Source organism: Platalea leucorodia, assembly GCF_965183815.1.
Source record: "Platalea leucorodia genome assembly, chromosome: Z".
Classification (NCBI taxonomy): Eukaryota; Metazoa; Chordata; class Aves; order Pelecaniformes; family Threskiornithidae; genus Platalea; species Platalea leucorodia.
Window position 1 is genome coordinate 93650300 of NC_138858.1, and position 18682 is coordinate 93668981.

The 18682-nt window shown below is 47.6% G+C and overlaps 2 protein-coding genes across 8 annotated transcripts in view; both read right to left on the reverse strand.

Annotated features, from left to right (window-relative positions):
- LOC309602847 (non-selective voltage-gated ion channel VDAC3-like) overlaps window positions 1-7325 on the reverse strand; it is a 20841-nt gene extending 13516 nt beyond the window's left edge. The window contains exon 1 of one of the 5 annotated variants that reach the window (XM_082336872.1): window positions 7303-7325. Coding sequence is in view for 2 of the 5 variants with exons in the window: in XM_082336868.1 (XP_082192994.1) it covers window positions 271-322 (52 nt within the window). In the remaining 3 variants the exon portion in view is untranslated. Of the gene's footprint in view, window positions 1-270; window positions 374-848; window positions 922-7302 lie in introns of those variants that run through there. The other 4 variants (XM_082336869.1, XM_082336871.1, XM_082336874.1 and 1 more) reach the window with 4 other exon arrangements.
- The window catches only part of LOC309602846 (DNA polymerase beta), a 21067-nt gene extending 2673 nt beyond the window's left edge, over window positions 1-18394 (reverse strand). Inside the window, exons 1-15 of one of the 3 annotated variants that reach the window (XM_082336865.1) lie at window positions 18284-18394; window positions 18141-18198; window positions 17961-18027; window positions 17352-17426; window positions 16788-16846; window positions 15237-15286; window positions 14761-14812; window positions 13146-13200; window positions 12986-13058; window positions 12425-12495; window positions 11558-11644; window positions 8573-8637; window positions 7891-8030; window positions 7303-7409; window positions 1798-4992 (exon numbers count right to left, since the gene is read on the reverse strand). In XM_082336865.1, coding sequence (XP_082192991.1) covers window positions 7315-7409; window positions 7891-8030; window positions 8573-8637; window positions 11558-11644; window positions 12425-12495; window positions 12986-13058; window positions 13146-13200; window positions 14761-14812; window positions 15237-15286; window positions 16788-16846; window positions 17352-17426; window positions 17961-18027; window positions 18141-18198; window positions 18284-18344 — 1008 coding nt within the window. In that variant the 5' untranslated portion in view covers window positions 18345-18394 and the 3' untranslated portion in view covers window positions 1798-4992; window positions 7303-7314. Of the gene's footprint in view, window positions 1-1797; window positions 5004-7302; window positions 7410-7890; window positions 8031-8572; window positions 8638-11557; window positions 11645-12424; window positions 12496-12985; window positions 13059-13145; window positions 13201-14760; window positions 14813-15236; window positions 15287-16787; window positions 16847-17351; window positions 17427-17960; window positions 18028-18140; window positions 18199-18283 lie in introns of those variants that run through there. The other 2 variants (XM_082336866.1, XM_082336867.1) reach the window with 2 other exon arrangements.
- Window positions 18395-18682: the final 288 nt, after the last annotated feature.

An 18682-nucleotide genomic window follows, 5' to 3' on the forward strand; every position in this document is an offset into this window, starting at 1 on the left:
TTTTAAACGAAGCTCCTTAATCTCGTGCTTTGATTTTCCCTCCCACGACAATAAAAGCAGTACAACGACCACAGGAGAAAATATATCAAGGAATAAAAGGCTGGGGGCAACCGATGCTTCACGTTGCCATCTTCAGGCACAGCGCGCAGTAAGCCAGCGCCTGTGCGTGCGCTGCAGAGAGGTAACCCGAACTGGAAACGCCAGCGAAGACGTGAAGGTAGGAATATTCCGCCGGTCTACGGAATAACCGCAAAACCCCCCAAAGCAGACGTACAGAAGGCGGCAGAAGGAGCAGGACGGCGCTTCGAGACGCCAGTTTCATTTTTACCGACGGGAACGGCGGCACCGCCGCGGCACGGCCGCCGGGCGCCCTGCGGCCGAGGGCCGGGAGCGGCGGGGCCCGGAGCGGCGGGGCCGGGGCCCGGAGCGGGGCGCTGAGGAGCGGCGCGGCCTCCTCCTGGTCCGTTACGCAACGGGTAACGGAGCGCGGCCCGCCCGGCCGCCCCGGGCCCCTCCGCGGCGGCACGGCGGGGAGGCGCGGCCGCCGCCCGGCCCAGGGTTCGCGCTTCCCGGCCGAGAAAGCGGGGCGCCGGGGGGACGCCCGCCCGCCCGCCCGCCCAGCCAGAGCCGGCCGCGCCCCGAGGCCATCGCCGGGCCCGGAGAAGCGCCGCCGCCCCGCCGCCCCCCGGGCCCCGGCCCAGCCCCGCCGCGCCAAGGTGACCCGGGGGACGCCCGCCTCGGCCCCGCGGGGGGCCGGGGGACGCCCCCGGGCTCTGCCCAGCCACCGCCGCGGGCCCCGCCGGCCCCGGCCGCCCGCCCCGCCGCGCCCCGGCCCCCGCCGCCGCTACCTGCCGCCGCGCCGCCCCCGCTGCCGCTCCCGGCGCCCCCAGCCCGCATGCGCGGCCCCGCGCCTGCGCAGGGCGGGGCGGCCGCCGTTGGGCCCGGCCCTGCCGGGGGGGCCCGGCCCTCCGGGGGGGGCCGGCGGGGGCAGCGCCCGGGGCGGCGGCAGCGGGGCGGGGGGGGCGGCCCCGGCGGCGGGAGGCGCCTCAGCGCCGGGCCCCGGCCGCTGCGAGAAACGGCGGCGAGGCGGAAACCCGCAACCGGCGCTGGAGGGGCGCGGGGGGGGGGGGGGGGGGGGGGGGGGGCTGGTGTCGCGGTGCCGGGAGCCGCAGGGCCGCTTCCTTCGCCCAGCCGGTCCCAGGGTGCAGCGGCTGCGGCAGCTCCTCACCGCCCCCCTCCGCGCCCACCGCCGTCCCCGCTGGGCACCGCTCGGCCGAGGAGGGAGCCGGGCCCGGCCAGTGCGGGTGCAGGGCCCTGCAGCTGGATGGGAGCGGCAGCCCCTGCCGCCGGCAGGGCCCCACCGCCGGCTGCCCACGCCGGAGGCTGGGGATGCTCGCGTGTGCCCGGGGCCCCTGCGGCAAGCTGAGGGCTGCAGCTACTGCCTCCCCTCACGACCAGGCACGGCGCAGTCCGGTGCCGCAGGAGGAAGAGGGAAGGAACTGTAGGTGAGCCAACGCGGCCCAGAAAAAGGGCCAGCTAACAGAGGCGGGGGGGAGGAAGAGAAAAAGACAGATTGGCTATTTGTATAGTTCAGGAAAACCAAACACCAAACAAGCCCTTTTTCCTCCACCTAGAAGAATTTAGCATTAGGAAGAGAGACCACAAGGCCAGCAACCTCTGCCTCAAGTCCCAAGCCAAAGCAGCCCCCTGGGCTACCTGCCGAGGACGATGGAGGACGCAGCAGCGTAACGCCGTGTGCTGCCCAGGGAACATCTGTGAACAGGGCAAGCTTGCGTTGCTGCTTCTTGATGCTCTTAAAATTACAGCTACAAAGAAAAGAATCAAACAGGATTACACATCCACAATGGAATTCTCACTTCATTTATTCCCACCGATTACTGAAGAAAACACCGAATACATCAGCTATATATATCTCTACTACAAGGCATCAGAAGACTTCACATAGCACCAAGTTACTTCTAGTCACCTTACATAGCACTGCATGCATTAGGGCTGGGGAACAGCCCCAGAGAATCATTAAATTCACAACAGGAAAAACAAGAAAATAAAGGGATAAGCAAGAGTATCAGCCCGTAATCTCCATGATTAAGACTGATCAACACTAATTATATAAGTAAAAATGTAGCTGTTCTGCAGGCTTAAGTCAGATAAAAATAAGAAACAGAATCCCGTCCGTCTTTGTGATTCCAGTCAGGTTAAGCAGGCTGGCAACTCCCCTCTGCCCCCGCAAAGGCAGAGAGGGGACCTGAGCCTTAACAAATCAAGGGAAGCGTTGGATAATTAGCAACAGTCAATCGGACTACGTATAAAATAGCCCTGCCTTTTGAAGCTCGCAATGGTGTAATGCGTTTGCCCTGTGCTCCTACAAGGCATTCAAGTACAGCAGCCACAATGCATTCCTCGCTGCTGCTCTGCGATACATCACAACTAAGTTTAGTTCAGTTTTAAGTTAACCAACAGAATCCCTGTCCCAAATACAACTGGTAATGCCATCTTGACGGGCCCCCCCTCAACATCCAAAGTACTCATTACCTTTCACAGTGATTTAAGAGGAGCTATAAAAGCAGAGCCGACAGGTTTGCGTACAAAAAAAGGGCAGACTGACCCGATAGGAGTGGTAGGAACGCACCAGTTAACGAGACCAGTCTTCGGGGTAACGGCAAGTTGAACAAAACAGAGAGCCGACAGTACAACACGCCCAGGAAGAAAGGACGCAGGTCACACGCAACAGGAGAACGCTCACGGTAGCACGTGGCCACGGCGAAGGGGTCAGAAGCAAGGACACGGAAACAGCACCGCAGCAGGATGCTTAGCGCGGAGCTAAGGAGAGAGAGCCGCTGAAAATGGTATTCTGCAGGAGCGCTTCAGGACGCGGCCAGCGCTCTCATTCTGCTCTCTGCACGTACATAAGGTACAAAGAACCAGAAGGAGATCGGAAGAAAGATCTAGCCGACCAGTACGCCCTTCTGAGCAGGCAAACGCCTGCATCAGTTCAAAATTTCAGTCTCTTAACCAGGAGAAGGCGGGTTAACCGAGAAGAGGTTCAGAAGCAGGACTGTTGCTGCTAGTTTAAACGGTTGTCTGTTAAAAGCCTACATTAGAAAATTTTATCTATTATTTAAATGGGGTTTTTTGGTTGGGTTTTGTGTGTGTGGCTTGTTGTTGTTGTTGGGTTTTGTTTTTTTTTTTTTTTTTTTTTAAAAACTGCTAAAAATTAGAGACTTTACTTATTCTTCATTACTCAACATTTTTGGATCAAGGCTTGATGTCAAAAAAAAAAAGTAACATTTACAGAAAAAAAAAAAAAGGATCTGTGACCTTCATCGACAATGGATCTTTCTGTCTTTAAAAACTTATGTGGGTATAAATCTCAATGTTTATCAGGAGAAAAAGAAATGTAGGCCAATTTTCCTCTCCAGGTACCAGGACAAACGCACCACAAGGCGAAGGATCAACACTACTCAGCGACTGCCCAGGCTCGTTAGCGTTCTCATCCCCTCTCTCTGCTCTCTGGGGAAGCTCGGTGCCACTGCTCTTCCTCTCACAGCGTTTCTGAAAGACGCGGCTGTTTGCTCTCGGCTGCCGCCTCCGACGCTGAGCACCAGAGGTACACCCACGGTGCCGCGCTGCGCTGGCGGCGCCTTCACTTTGGGAATAAACGCAAGGTCCAGCCTGGCAAAAGCCCGTGTCTACAAACATAACCTCCACGTTGCGTCACGTGCAATGACAACACGCTTTTGTTTTAGATTCGGTTATGAGGAATGGGATAGCCGCACAATTCTTGTAACAGTAATGCAGTGAATGCGCATAGCGATGTTCTCGGATGAAGGGAAAGAGATGGAACGCTTTCTGCTGTCGCTGTCTTGGGGCAACACAAAGCTCTCGGGAGCTCCCAACAATTGCGAACGGTCGTCTGCATTGCTGTACCACTCAAAGCCCATTACGCTAAGAGCTAAGCGCATAAAATACGAACAGCAAGCACTCACGCACCTGCTTACCCAACTGGAGAAACGGATACGTAGAAAAACTGTTCTGGAGGACTTCCAAGGAATTCTCCAGAACATGCAACTGCTCTCTATCTAATCAGAGACAGGGAGAACAAAGACAGGGGCAATGGTGCAAGAACAATCTCTACACAGGCACGCATCCTTGTGGTTGCAAGAGCCACAACAGCAGTTCCTGCAGCCAGCTTCAGCTGGGCAAACTCTAGAGGGAAGGCATTAGCAGATATATTAAGAGAGAAGCACACCACTTTTAGAACAGCAAACTCGGCAGCAGAGCTAGTGCAGAGGAGGCAGCAAACAATCCTTTTATGTACCTCAAGAATTTCCACACATTTACAAAATCTCTGCATCCCTCGCCAAACCTGTAACAGACACTTAGCCAGTAAACAAGGATTAGTTTCTGGAGAAGAGAAATATCCACAAAGGAGATACAAATTCGCTCAGAACTGGCAAGGGAGGGCTCTCGTCTAAAAGAAACCACACTTCCGCATGCGTGACGGTGTAACATTCTGTGTTCCTTACATGGGAAAACATGGAAACCTTAGGATTTGCTCTGGATCTCTTAAATCACTTCAGTAGGACGTTTGGGGCTGAATAAAAGGAGAAAGGCAGAATGAGGCTGGGGAAGAAGGGCACTAATCCACGGCCAGGGCATGCTGAACATTGATTTGGCACAGGGAAAGCGGCTAGGAGGAATCCGTGGACAAGACAGAGCGGCTAAAGAAAGGCCAGGAGGGCAGGTCACATGCTGCTTATCACAGGGCAAGAGGGAGAAAGCTGCCTTTGCACCTCGGGCTGTGCTGCTGGGCTTTGCTGCGCGTATCATTTCCAGACCAGAATCGGCGAGGCAGTTAGTTCTCAGTGACGTTGCTCAACATCCAGAATTTTTTCAGCACTGTGACCGTGGCTTCAGTTCGTCTTGTCAAACACCGGTCAGCAGAGCAGCACAACGATCGCACCTGAGCGCCTGCCAAAAGACTGAGAGAAATTAGGAACGCAGTCGTACAGAGGGACGTGCATTTTAATCTGGAGTTCTTTGTGCGCTGTGCCTCAAACTCGGGTCTCCTCTTCCACGAGCGAACAGCAGCACCTCAGGAAGCACCAGCCTGCAACACATAAGCACCTGAACACCTTGCATTTATTTCAGTCCGTAACCCTGGATATGTAAGCAATAGTGTGTCCAGTAGGCTAAGCCAGCGCTAGGAGACTCCTTTCCCTTCTCCCTAGGCAAGGAGAGAGTTTCTTTAAAAGCTCTTTAAAAGCTCAAAAGAATATTTTAAAGTCTAGATGCCTCAAACATTTCCGCCTGGTATCACAAGGACCTGAAATGTTTAACAATGCTGCAAAGAAAGCGACCGGCCCAGCAGATTTCAGGTTCTCCATGACTGGAGGTTTTTGATAGCAGCCAAGAGAGACAGGAATAATGGTTTAAAAATTCCACTTCAAGACCAGAAAGGGTCTTCCAAAGACATGTACCCCCTTTTTCCCATTTGCTCCAGGTATTGCAGAGCTTGACTAGAACATCCTTGTCCCAATTTGAACTGGAAATCCTATGGAAAATTGTTAGTCATGCCTGGCCTGTGCGACATTCATTCTTCTGCAGTCACATAAACGTGTAGTATTGCAACAGCACCAGCGATAATGACTTTGCATTCTATAACTACGTGCCAAGGTGCAACTTCAGCACTGGAATTTAAGACATTTCTGCCTTTCGTGTTTCTCACTAGTCTTAGGTGTTCCAATGATATATTTTTAAGCAAAAAATCCTGGAGCAGTTAGCTGTGCAACTAAGCACTTGGGCAGTCTCTTTTTGACCTGATTTGTATGTTCTGAAAAGCCTGCCTCGACACGTCTGCTGGCCAGCAGGGAGTCATAATACATTGTTTTGTGTCACCAATATTAAAAGTTTTTTATACTTTCATCTACTCAGTGGGGGTAGGAAATAGACTTCTAGGACTTTCCCCATCAAACATACATTTGAAAAGAGAGACAGAAGCATACAGAGTCTGAGATCTAAGCGCTGTAAGAATAATCCTATAACAATGATGGCACTTCATTTACGTGCTGTAAGAATAACACTCTCCTAATACAATTCTTCTGGTCTCCCAATATACGTGAAACAAACTGGTCTCATACTGAAGCTTCAGAACCATTTAAGTTTTCTTAATTGTGCAATGCCAGTACTAATTCACTACCACGGCCAGATCTCATCTGTGGTTATTTATAAAGTGCCTGCTGCTCACACAGATGCTGTAGATTACATACTCAAGCAAGTTATGCCAGCAGCTTAGCTTGTATTAGCAAAATGTTCATTTGGGCATTCCAGGATGCTCTACAGACATAATTGCTCAAGCTGCATTAAAAAAATAATTGAAAATATCATACATATTACTTAATGAGACAATTTGCAACAACCACACAAAAGCAATGGTTTTGCTTCCAAGTCTTTCAACCTCAACAAAGTAAATAGCAAAAAAAAAAAAGTTATTTCCTCCAAGAACTGCCCAGTTTTTAGATATTAAACAGCAATGTTTGCACAGAGTATGTCTGCGTGTATGACATTAAAACATGGAAGCAGCAGAACTCTGCTCGTCTTTTGCAAAACTACAAGAAACAAGCTAAGAAGGCTTGTTCGGTTTGAAATATCCAGACTTTTCTAACAATGATCACAGCCTCAGGGCTACTAAAATTATTAGGAAAAAACCTAATAGCCTGATGACGACAGGTGTTATCAAATCGAAGCACGTAGCCTTTTATAAAAGGCTAATATTGTTTTGTCAGACTTCCCAGTGACTCCAAAGAACCAGCACTGATTTTGATTGACAGCCACCATCTTCAAACCAAGCTGCAAGAAGTTTAATAAGATGCAAACTTTGCCTTCATGTCAGAACTTTCTGCTCCTCAGCGGTTAAACAGAAACCCGTGATTTATCATGATAGTTTTTTACTAAATCCCAAAGCGAAGGACAACATGCATTCTCCAAGGGGTCTGACTGCCACACCACCTTCCCCACAGGTTTTTCCAGTATCCCGGCCCATTCAGTTAAACACAGTAAGTACTTTAATCAGCTTGAGGCGGGGAGAGGGAGGGAGGGAGCGGGAGACAGAGATCAAAATGAGATCTTAGAGGATTTAATCTTCACTACACATTCTGTGCTAGCGCCATGGACTTGCTTTAAACATCAGTAACGTACACTTTTTGCAATAACAGCCAAAGAAAGAATATGCACTTTGTATGTTCATAAGAAGCCATGAAAACATCTCTCCAGGTTACAAACCTAGACAAGCAGTTATTCACTCCGATCCTTTGGCTCTCGGTATTTCCACTGGATGTAGTCAAAGATGTCTTTTTCACATTCTACTGGTAGGGCCTCCCCAGCAACTCCTGCAAGCAAATTACTTCAAATTACTTCAAGTTGCTATTTGAAAGGTGGAAGGTCTGTACAATCCTGAAATGCCACATGCATCGCAAGATTAAGACAAAACTGCTCTAAGTAAAACAGACTTAAAACAAAACACCCCCCACAGACCTTTTCATACAATGTTTAGGTGCAGGTCTCATTAGTGTCAAAGGAAGTAAGGTAATGAATTAACTTTGGGGCCATGTAGTTACGCAGTTAAATATATTTATATTCATGTGTATACATAAAATATATAGGCAGCCCCCCTCCAAACCAAAACAACTGAAGGACATGACATATCTTGTTAAGAGTGGGAAACCACATATGCGCTGTGCACGACACTGAAAAAACAATCTGTAGGTCGGTAAGACTTTAAGTAGATTAGGTGGCCCAAAGAGATAACGCTGTGCCACAGAGCAAAGCACGTAACTAGAAAGAGTACTCTGCGTAAAGGCCCAGACTGACCAGTGACACCCAAGGGACGGATTGTGTACTCGTTGATTGTGAAGCCCATTTCCAGAGCGTGAGCTCTCATGTTCTTATTGAATATATCACTTCCAGTGAAATACAGCACACCACAGTAATACTGATCTTTGGGGATAAGCCTAGAATAAAAGTGGAAGAAAAATACAGATTTAGAACAAATGTGTAACAAAAAATTTACAAGCCATTTGGAATTCAGCCACTCAGACACTGTTCCAGGTTTACTTCCTATTTACATGCACACATTCTGCAACTCTGTACATTTGATTTTCCCACAAGCCAGGTGCAAGAATGAAGAGAACTGCGTATCAAAGAAAGGTTCAGCACATCTACCCTGACCCAGAAGTTACTGGTGTTCAGCCACTGCACGGTTATGGTGCTTGCGCTCCTGCCAAGAGTCAATGCCAAAGCAGCATGATAAAGTAGGTCACAATTCTGAAACTGGATACAAAGTCGTGATTTAAAATACAACATTCTTGCTAATACCCTGTTGTAGATACTGCCAGTTGCACAGCGGCTTCCGTACTGCAAAGGAATTAGAAACCTAGTAAACGCCACGTTCTGAACGTGGAAGTAGAGATTTAAATGCCGAACTTGATGCAAATGCCTACTGTGTAGCAGACAGCTAAAGCAGGGGATTTGGGGGTTTTTTTGGTGTGTGTACCGGATATCGATCCTCCTATGTGGATAGGCTGTTCCATCTTCTTTATCTGGCAGCTGACAGACGCCCTGTGAGGAAGGAAGGAAAGCAAGAAATTCAAAATGTAATTAAACAGATTTGAGATCAATCTTCACCCCCCTGCCCCTAAACAACCTCTAAACAATCCTCAGCCAACCCGGAGAGCAAAGTTAAATTCCCGCTGAACTGATTAAATATTTTACTAGAAGAGCTGGATGTCGTAGTACCATGAATCACTATTTCACACTGCTAAGGGGACGGTAGTTCAATGTAGCATATAATCACTTCTTAAGTTTTTATTACAGCAGGAAGGATCGCAGGACTTCTCACTTCCCATTCCTCTGCCCTACCTATTATCAGGCTCTTCAGCATGCACAAACATCAGCAGGCTAAGGAAAAGGCAGACAAAGCTCAAGCTAATAGAAATCAAAAAAAGAAATTTTTTTTCCTTGAGAAATCCTCTGCCACTTTTCATTGCAAACCGCTTTGTAATCTTCATGCAATTCACACATCAGCCTTTTCTTTTTCCCTAGCCTATGCTCACCTGACACGACAATGCAGTAGGGGGGAGGGACGTGAACCATAAGGAATGATGAGAAATGGTTACATGCTGAACTGTTTCACCAATTGCAGCTTCAGGCTGAGTCTTCTCCTTCTATTCTTAGCTTTGTTTTGAAAGTTTAAGATTGCTTATGCTTTAAAGTTATGTTGTCTGTCTCCTTATCCAGACTTGCTTTTCTCAGATTCTCAGCTGCAGTCATATTTCCTTTCTTACAACATTCCTTTCTTAGCTTCCACTTTGAAGACAAGAGCTATTCCACAACTATTTAAGACCTACAGGATTATATGGAGCAAATGGTCAAAATATAATGAGCTTGTCGAACTGGGAATGCAAACTGGGAATGCAGAGTGTCTCTGCTTTTGGCTCACAAATGTGCATTTAGCTTTAAACCCACACGGTATTTACACTTAAACCATTTGGCAAGAACGAGAGCGACTTTCACTTATTCCTCCTAAAGATCAAGCAAAAAAAAAAAAGCCATCAAGTTTCATTCCCTCTCAGAATGCAACACAAACTAAACTGAAGACATTCTCAGAGTTCTTTTAGCTCTTATTTTAAGCAAAACCAAACCAGCAAACAAAAAATAAATCAATAAAAATAATAAAATCAAGTGCTCCAACAGCCCCTTTCATCTTGGGAAAGCAAGTATCTTTAACTGTAGTGTTATATGTTTAAGTATTTATGCTGTTCAAAAGATTAGCTGAATATAATTGAGTTACAAAAATATTCAGTGGATGATGCGTAACTCCAGGTTTGCTTTATTTTCAGGCAACGATATATCGACGGACCACCTCCGCAGAGTGGTGGTTCAAACTGTTTTACTCCGTGCTTATATACCTTGTCTTTTACCATTATCTCATATAGATCACATAACCCGTGTCTGTTCTGAACAGTCAGACATTTCCAGGGTGTTCAGGGCATTTAGAACGTCTCGATTTGTTCCTGTTTCAAAGTCCCCCTTCTTTCAGGTTGGCTTGTCACAAAGGTCATCTCGGCCAAATTTCTTATTTGATCCTCGCAGTTTCTTCACTTTGTCTCGATTTCCACGTATACCTAAGTTATTTCTAATTCTTATTAGAATTATGTACTTAAAGGTGAATAATTATCTACATTTCAATCAACCTTTTTACTTATTCTCTAATTTCTATTTAGGTAGGCAGATTTTAGCCTGCCTCTGGGTTGGGGCTGTACAGGGACAAATCAGCAGTCTCGCTTGAATTTAATAAAAATGATTGATGTGGAACACCTGCCAGCATATAACCCGTGTAATTTATATTCTATATTGTTCTTCTTAACATAATAGCTTAAAGATTAAAACTTACTATGCATTTAACTCATTGTTAACATTGGTATCTTGATTCTTGAATAGAAATTCCTAAGTCATGGACCTCTGGTGAACCCTCCGGCAGGAGCACTCCTCTGAGCTTCCAGGGAATTCCACAACGCCAGGGTATGAGGGTGGGGAGGCCCTGGCACAGGCTGCCCAGAGAAGCTGTGGATGCCCCGTCCCTGGAAGCATTCAAGGCCAGGTTGGATGGGGCTTTGAGCAACCCGGGCTGGTGGAAGGGGTCCCTGCCATGGCAGGGGGTTGGAACCAGGTATCTTTAAGGTCCTTTCCCACCCCAACCATTGCCTGACGCTGTGAACGACTGGCAGGAACTAACCAGTCTGCATTTCCACTCGCTATTGCTTACACTTATTATTGTTATTGCTAACACTTCTCCGTTAGAATTAACTTTTAACCCGCCTGGAAGACCAGGATACCTGGGTAAAGAAAACTAAGCGAAGCAAGCTAACACCCAATCCACATGTTTAAGAAAAAAGTTTTGCTGTGAGCAAGGGACCTAACAAAATGAATGTTCCTGTAATTCATTACTTCCTTTAGGCATCCCACATATTCCCTACTATATCCTGAGTCTAGCAGCTTATCCATTAAATCTGCTCTGCAACAAAACTGACAAAAAAGGAGACGAAAGTATGTTATGTATTAGACAAAACAAGGTAAACAGAGGCCCGAGATCAAAGATAGTGTTTCCAAGATCTTGAGGACAGAGCTACAAAAGCAGTCACTGGTGCAACTGAAGAAGTGAGGTTGTGCTAAGGTTCTGGAGAAACGTCAAGCAAAACAGAGACGCAATTGGCACTGTGTGATGAAGATTATGTCAGCAGGGTTCAGAACTACATAAATACCTGTAGATTTTCTAATACTGAAACCTTACCGTGAGAGATTCACTAAAAGTTAACTGCAGAAAGTTTTTATGCGTGGAATTAAAGAAAAAGTAAAAAAAAAAAAAAAAAAAAAAAAAATATCACAACTCCAGTGTCCAACCAACCTATCTTGTATGTGTCCTAGCTTCTGCCAGGAAAGGTAATCGCCCCAACATCCCTCACCAGCAAAAAAGCCTTACCATGAATTTGGTGTCACCTTTAGACAGCACATCTGTGACAAAGTGGACTTTTTCCAGTTGTTCTACAACTTGACGCAGAAGTTTTGACTAGAAACAGTGACAACACAGAAGAAGAAATTATTTCACAAATAACAAGAACATCTTACCCATTTACCAGACAATGGCCCACAGAAGTACAGGACATCGCTATAATTATATGGATTATTGTGCATGAAATTTGACCCAGAGGGGAAAAAAAAGATAACAATGATACTGAGAAAAAGCTAATAAAATTACAGCTGTGCAAGGTAAAAAAAATTTCCACTGAAATCCCCATGTCAGATTGCTTTCATTGGAAGTGACAAAACTCATTTCTTGGTTCGAGTTTTCAACTTTTAAGCAATGAATCTATAGAAGTGACACAAGAAATACTAACTGTCGTTTAGACTTCTCCAGGGTTAGTCCCAGAAGATTACAAGGACAGGAGGACATTTGCTTCTCGTCCAAAAGATTATGGCTACATAGAGAGATACTTACTCCACCTTTAACCTCTGCTTTATCCAGCTAGCTGTTACAGTTCTACATTGTAAAAGCACACGAATTCGAGCGGGTGGGGGGAGTGTGTGTGAAGGGAAGAGGAGGGACGGAAGGGTAAGAGTAAACACACTGAATAGTTCTGCAAGAGGAACACAACGTAATACATGGACCTCAGAAGTGATTACAACTCCTCAAAATAAACAGGGTGATCCAAGAGAAGAGGTTACTATTACATTAACAAAAAGATTCAAGAAGGTGCAATACCAGCCTGAGACTACCTATCTTCTGAATTTAAACATGCCCTTGTGGCAGTAGTGCACAGTACTGATCCACAGCAGCAGAGAAACCCACCTGTTTGGATGATTCCGATGTGAAACTCGGATGGGTTAGGAGAACATCCATATCGCCACTTGACTCTGCTCCTAGGCAAGAAAGAAGAAAAATCCCTCTGGGTATGACCAAGTATACTAACATTGGTGAACATCCATCTAACCTCTTCCTGTAAACATGTTTTTCTGGTAGAAAATAGTCAGTCACTCTTCAAGATAATTGCAAAAATATGATCTTAAAGTAAGAGAACCTGGTTCTTCCATCCAAAAGTTTATATCCCCTCATATCTCAGAAAATACCCAAGAAATTCTTGCTGTACTCTACAGCAACGAAGCACAAATGTTGTTAATGTAAAAGCAAAGCAAACAATTCACATGTCGCAATATACTACTCCTTATGGTGGCAGGGAGGAGAAGCAAGGATTTACATAGGTGTTTCGTCACTGAACTAACCAGTCAAGACAATACTAACAGGAAAAAGCCAGGGTCCAGCATAGACTTTCTCTCTAGAAGAACAACTTATGTAGTAGTAAGTCTTGCTTATTGGCCCAAAATAAACGTAACAAGATCACAGAGTACCAACCTCGTCTAAAACTGCCACAGACTGTAGCAATATAGTCTGGGTCCAGCTTCTTTACCTCTTTCAGCACAATTTCCTATGTAAAAAGGAAAGATGTGCATTTAGAGGCGTCAGTCATTCATGGGCCATCAGTGCCTCACATCCCCGATAAAGACGTTCTTACCTGCATCTGCAGCATTTCTTCTCTTGGGATTCTCTTCTCAAAATCTTCAAAATATCTGCATACATAAAAATAAAAGTGTCTGAAAGACTGGCAAGGGTAGCATCTTAAAATTTTAGTCAATTAAATGAGTAGCAGAGGAAAGGATACAACTTGTATTACCGTCACATCACAAAAAGCTCCCCATTCTCACCAAACATCTTAGAAAACATCTTGCCAAGCAATAGTAAAAACTCAACTGCATGCTTGACAATGCTTAGAAGATGGTTTCATTGCCTATTATTTCCACTACACATGAGCAGCTGCTACAAGGTGGGAGTAATATTACTGTATGACCAATTGGTTTATATTTACATAGCCCTCTGAAAATACAAAAGGTTTCTGACAAAACTCAGTCCACCAGCAATCAGGAGGAACAGGTCCCTCGCCCCTGGTCAGAGGTGATCTATGTTGGAAAGAGCTAAATGGAAGCTCACAAGTCAAATACAGCTCCCGATATCTTTGCATGCAGCTGTAAAAACCAGACTGCCAGCATGCTGCTTGACTGTGGAGAAAAAGAGGCCAGGTGAAACAGCAACGCACCGACCAGCGGGCGCATTCCTCACTCCTCCAGCACCAGAACCATTGACAGCAGCCGTACTGCAGCCTCGGAGCCGCATGTTCCCCAACACTCACTGCCCAACCATTCCAACCCCACGCTCTGCAGCCAGAGCTTCTGGATGTGGGACTCCCCCCGCCCTCACCCCCCTCCGAGAGCCACAGTGGAACTGGGGACAAAAAGACCACCATAGAGCACTGAAACCATTCTTTCAGCTCAGCACTTACTGGAGGTTCTGAAGCAACATCCGAGCACAACGCTGGAAGCAGACCCGAGGGCAGGGTGTGCACTAGCAACCTGGACAGGTCAGGTGGGTTTTCTTAGCCTCACTTAACAGTGAAAGGTTTTCCCTTGAATGCTCACCCGTATAAAGGCACCCACACTGGTACGGGGCGCAGATGAGCAGTGGGAAGGCGACAATCATTGTGTAACCCTTCTCACTCACTGGCAAGCAGTTTGTCCAGATCACATATTCCACACCTCTGCCACTGATGGGGAAACACTAGAGCTGGCCCCACGCAGAACCAATTCAGATACAGGGCTTTACTTGGTTCACTTGCAGCTTCTTGCAAACACAGCTATAGTTCTGCCAGAACTGGCACGCTGGAACAGCCACTCGGCAAGCAGCGTTCAAGCTGGTAAGTACTGAGGGACAGACACACATTCTGCATGGCATTCTCAAGTTCAGACGTGCAAAGGTCTTACCTTACTCACAGCACATGACAAAAAACACCCTGGGCCACTTTTATGCAGATTCCCCAGAAACATCATTGCAACCTCGCTAAAGGGATTCTCCATGAGCTAACTGAAAGAGCCGTTTGAAATTAATTTCCTTCTGGACGGAGACTAAGCCTACTGAATTTCAACCGCAATGAAACAAAAACTCTGAATAACTGCTGAAAAGCATGTAGAGCACCCAGAGAGAAGAGAACTTCACTTGGCCTGTGTAACCTTACGTTACATCCTGGTGTCTGAAGGAGTCATTACAAAAGCCAAGCACTTGCACCCAAGAAAGCTTACTTCAACCCAATTCGCTGGTGATGGGTCAGCTTGTGCTCATTTTTTCTTAGATCTAGAAGAATTAAGAAAAACAAACAGAAAAGTTACTTGAGGGCTAAAAGTATTACAGTAAGTTTCCACCGATGCAAAGATGATGCACGCAGAGAATATGTAACAAGAAAAAAGCAACCTCAAACACAAAGGAAGAGATTTTAAACTGACTACTCAACAGCTGATAGGATGCATAGAGCACTTCTGATAAAGACTTCAATAGACCATTCACCTCAAAGCCAAACCCCTTGTTATTTTCCATATAATCTGTAAGTACTTTATTTTGGATACGTACACAATGACTTTAGCCTGTGCACTAACTTTAGCATCTTAGACACTCTCCTCAAAGCCTCGGGCGTATCTGCTATCACAGTACCGCTGTGGAACAGGCAGCTTGACAGAAAACATTACTGGAGTGTAAACCGAAGACCCAAAGTTACACTTACCTTCTAAAGTCTTAATTCCTTCCTCGACGAACTTCCTAGCAGCAGCGGGACTGCAAAGAGACAAGGCAATCTGCCGTCAGGAACAGCAAGAATCTTACAACACTGAAAAGGACACTAGAATTCACTGTAACTGCCTAGGTTCCTCAAGGCCAAGACTGAAGTCACTTCTGATGCTTACCCTCTTTTCAGCACATGCGTTTTCAGTTTGTACTTTCAGTCAGCAGAGATGGCTATCCAAGGTTTGGCCTGCACATTTTTAGCATTGATATAACTATATAGCAATGCATAATCGTAAAAAAATAAACAAAATCTCACCAAATAGGCAATACTGCTTTAGACAGCAATACTGAAAGCGTGATAAGAACTACTTTAACCACCATCAGTCTCTGAACCAGCTTAAGGCAACAGCAACACAAAAGTGTCTTTAGACTAGCACTTCAAAAAACCCAACAAGGCTCCAGTTTGCAACCTTCGGTACAGCAGAGCACTCCCAGCTCCAGTCTGGCTGGAGAGCGTGCCTTCGGCACAACACTCGAGTGAATGGCTGAACCTTTTTCCCCTTTAAGGGTTTGCCATCAGATTAATCTACGTGACTGTGTGGGAAAGAACAATGTTTCAGCTGTGAGACAGGCATTCAAGTAATGTTATACCCAGATACCTATCCAGTATCTCAAACCGCTGAGAACCACCCGCCCGGAAGCATAGTGCCTTCCTGGGGAACTACTCTCCAGCTACTCTGGAATCCCACGGTTACAGCTCCACCATCCTTAAAGACTTTGAATCCATTTCCTCAATAAAACTCTTACATTACAATAGAATTGTCAGATCTTGACCTGCCATTTACTTCCTTTCTTACCCTCCTCTGCATCTCTTGCTGGATTCCAGACCAAGGAGACAACTTCCACTGTCCTGAGACAGGACAGCACCCAAGCTTCTCCTTCTGCATCCCATCCCAACTTCTCAAAGGCATTCTCAAATCCCAGTATATCCTCAAACTTTGAGCACATTTTCTGTCAGAATTACTTGAGAATGATCGCATTCCCTACCCTCAGCCTCAAGGGTTTCAAACATTGCACAAGAGCTCTGATGGTTCTGGGGTTTTTTTGTGTGTGTGTGTGGGGGTTTATTCATTTGTTCTTGTTTTGTTGCCTGTTTCAGGGCTCTACGACTCCCTTTACAAACACACGACAGAGCACCACTGTCCCTGGGCCCAACCTCCCACCAAAAGTCCCAAAGGGGCTTCTCACTTCCACTCTTCTCAGTCTTTCATGGTTCCATTCGTGGCCAGCTCCCCTCTCCTTCCCCTCTCAGCCTGCACACAGAAGCTTCCCACTTCCACTCCTCCACCGCAGTCTGTAACTGCCGATTCCATACCCCTTCTTCTCAGCCAAATGTGTCATCACAACTATGGCGTCTCAGCGTGCGCACTACAGCATCAGCTCAAACTCATTCTCTTCATTATTTGCAGTCACCCAAATTCTGTTCATAACTCCACCAAATAAACAGGAGAAGGGAAAAAACCCCCAAACCCAACAAACAAACAAACTTTACCCGATGCCAGTAACCCGTGTCAGGAAATTGATAGATGCACTTGTATCATCTTGTCGAATCTACAAAAACAAAACAACACAACCCAAACCCTTTACTCCAGTTGCAATAAACGAAGAAATCTTGATAAAACAGCTTAGTCATATTCGGTTTTGGAGGCTCACTGTAAATCCGTGCGAAACAGTACCAAGGGTAGTACTGTGTCTCACAATAACGCCGTATGCACCAAGCCTGACAACTGCCTAGCTACGCATGCTAAGGCAACCAGCATGGTTAAACCACAAAACTCGACAGCCTTCCAGAGTCAGAATTCCGCTGCTCACAGAAGACATTCAGATGCTGATTACATAGCCTAAAATATTTTCATAAATAGACAGTTTTGAGACTTTGACTGAGCTTCTCATTCCCTGCTTTCTACTCGCCATAGACTCCTTGTCCACCAGTCTTAAGCTTGACATGCGTCTCTCTAGGGACAACAACAGAAATGGCACAAAGCAAGCAGGCTACTTTGCAAGTTACAAAGAAAAGCAACTATTGAGAAATAGAGCACAAGGAAAAGAAACCCACCTTTTCCAATTTGCGTAGTTTTCCAGTGGATAAGAACTCATCTATCTTCTCTGCTATTTTAGCACCAACTCCATCCTAAATATTGGTGGGGGCAAGGGGAGACAAGTTAACTTCAAGACCACTTAAAGTCATTATATCTAGAAAAAAAGGAAAGCTCCCCAGAATTTAGAGTCCAGAAAGAACTATGAGGCCACCGAGACCATGATGAAATACTGGACTGTAAGGGAGCACAAGAATTCAAGGGTACAACACAAGCAGCATAAACCCTGTAATTCAAGGGCTATATTAAAAGTTCCCCCAAAGCAATAATTTTGAGCAAGGCTCTGATTATTACTGCTCAAGTTCCCCGAATGTGGTAAAGCAGTAACACAACGAAGGGGAAACCTGCCACAACAGAATCCTTTTGCGGGCAGAGACTCAGCTGGAGCCCCCAGATCCAGCTATGACACCCCCACAGCAGCCGCACCGCGTCCCCGAGCCCCGACTCGGCCACCAGGCAGAGGAGCTGGCATCGGCGGGGCCAGCCTGGCGCTGCCCCCCGCTTCCCGGGAGCCCCCGGCGCCGCTGCCCCGAGGACCTCCCGCCGGCACCCTGGGCACGGGCACCTACCAGCTTCTTGGCTTCGGCCCCGCTCCGTATCTTGCTGGGATACCGGGAAATAACCGAGGCTGCTTTCCTGCAGAACACCGCCGGTCAGCGCCCGAACGCGGAGGGCGCTGCCAGCCGGCTCCCGCGGCGGCGGGCCGGGCCCCGAGAGGGGGCCGCCGGCGGGGAGGAGGGAGGCGGTACCTGTAGGCGTTGTACTTGTGAATGGCCCGGTTCACGTTGCGCTCGTAGTTGGCCAGCTCTACGGGGGAACCGCGGGGAGAAGCACGGTGAGAGCAGCGGGCCCGCGGCCCCACCGCCCGCCCGCCCCGCCCGCCCCCCCCTACCGGTGAGGAAGTCGGTGATGCCCTCGTTGGGGCTCTCCTGGGGAGCCTTCCGCTTGCTCATGGCCGCCACCGGCACCCACCGGCGGCCCAGGCCGGGGACGCGGCAGGGAGTCGCTTCCGGCGGTGACGTCACAAAGCACGGCCGCCCTCAGGACGCACGCGCGGCGCCCCGCCCTGCGTCCTCTGCGGCGGGGCGGGGCGAGCGCTGGGGGGGGGGGACAGGTATCACCACTTTATTAGCGTCTATTAATAAATACTGACGGCGTAACTGCCGGGAGCGGGTCCGCCACGGGGCTCGCTGCCCCCAGGCTCCCCCCCGGGGCGGCGGCTGCCGGCCCCCCAGAAAGGGCCGGCCCGGCGGCAGGGGCGCGGCAGCGGGCAGCGCTCCCCTGCCGCGGT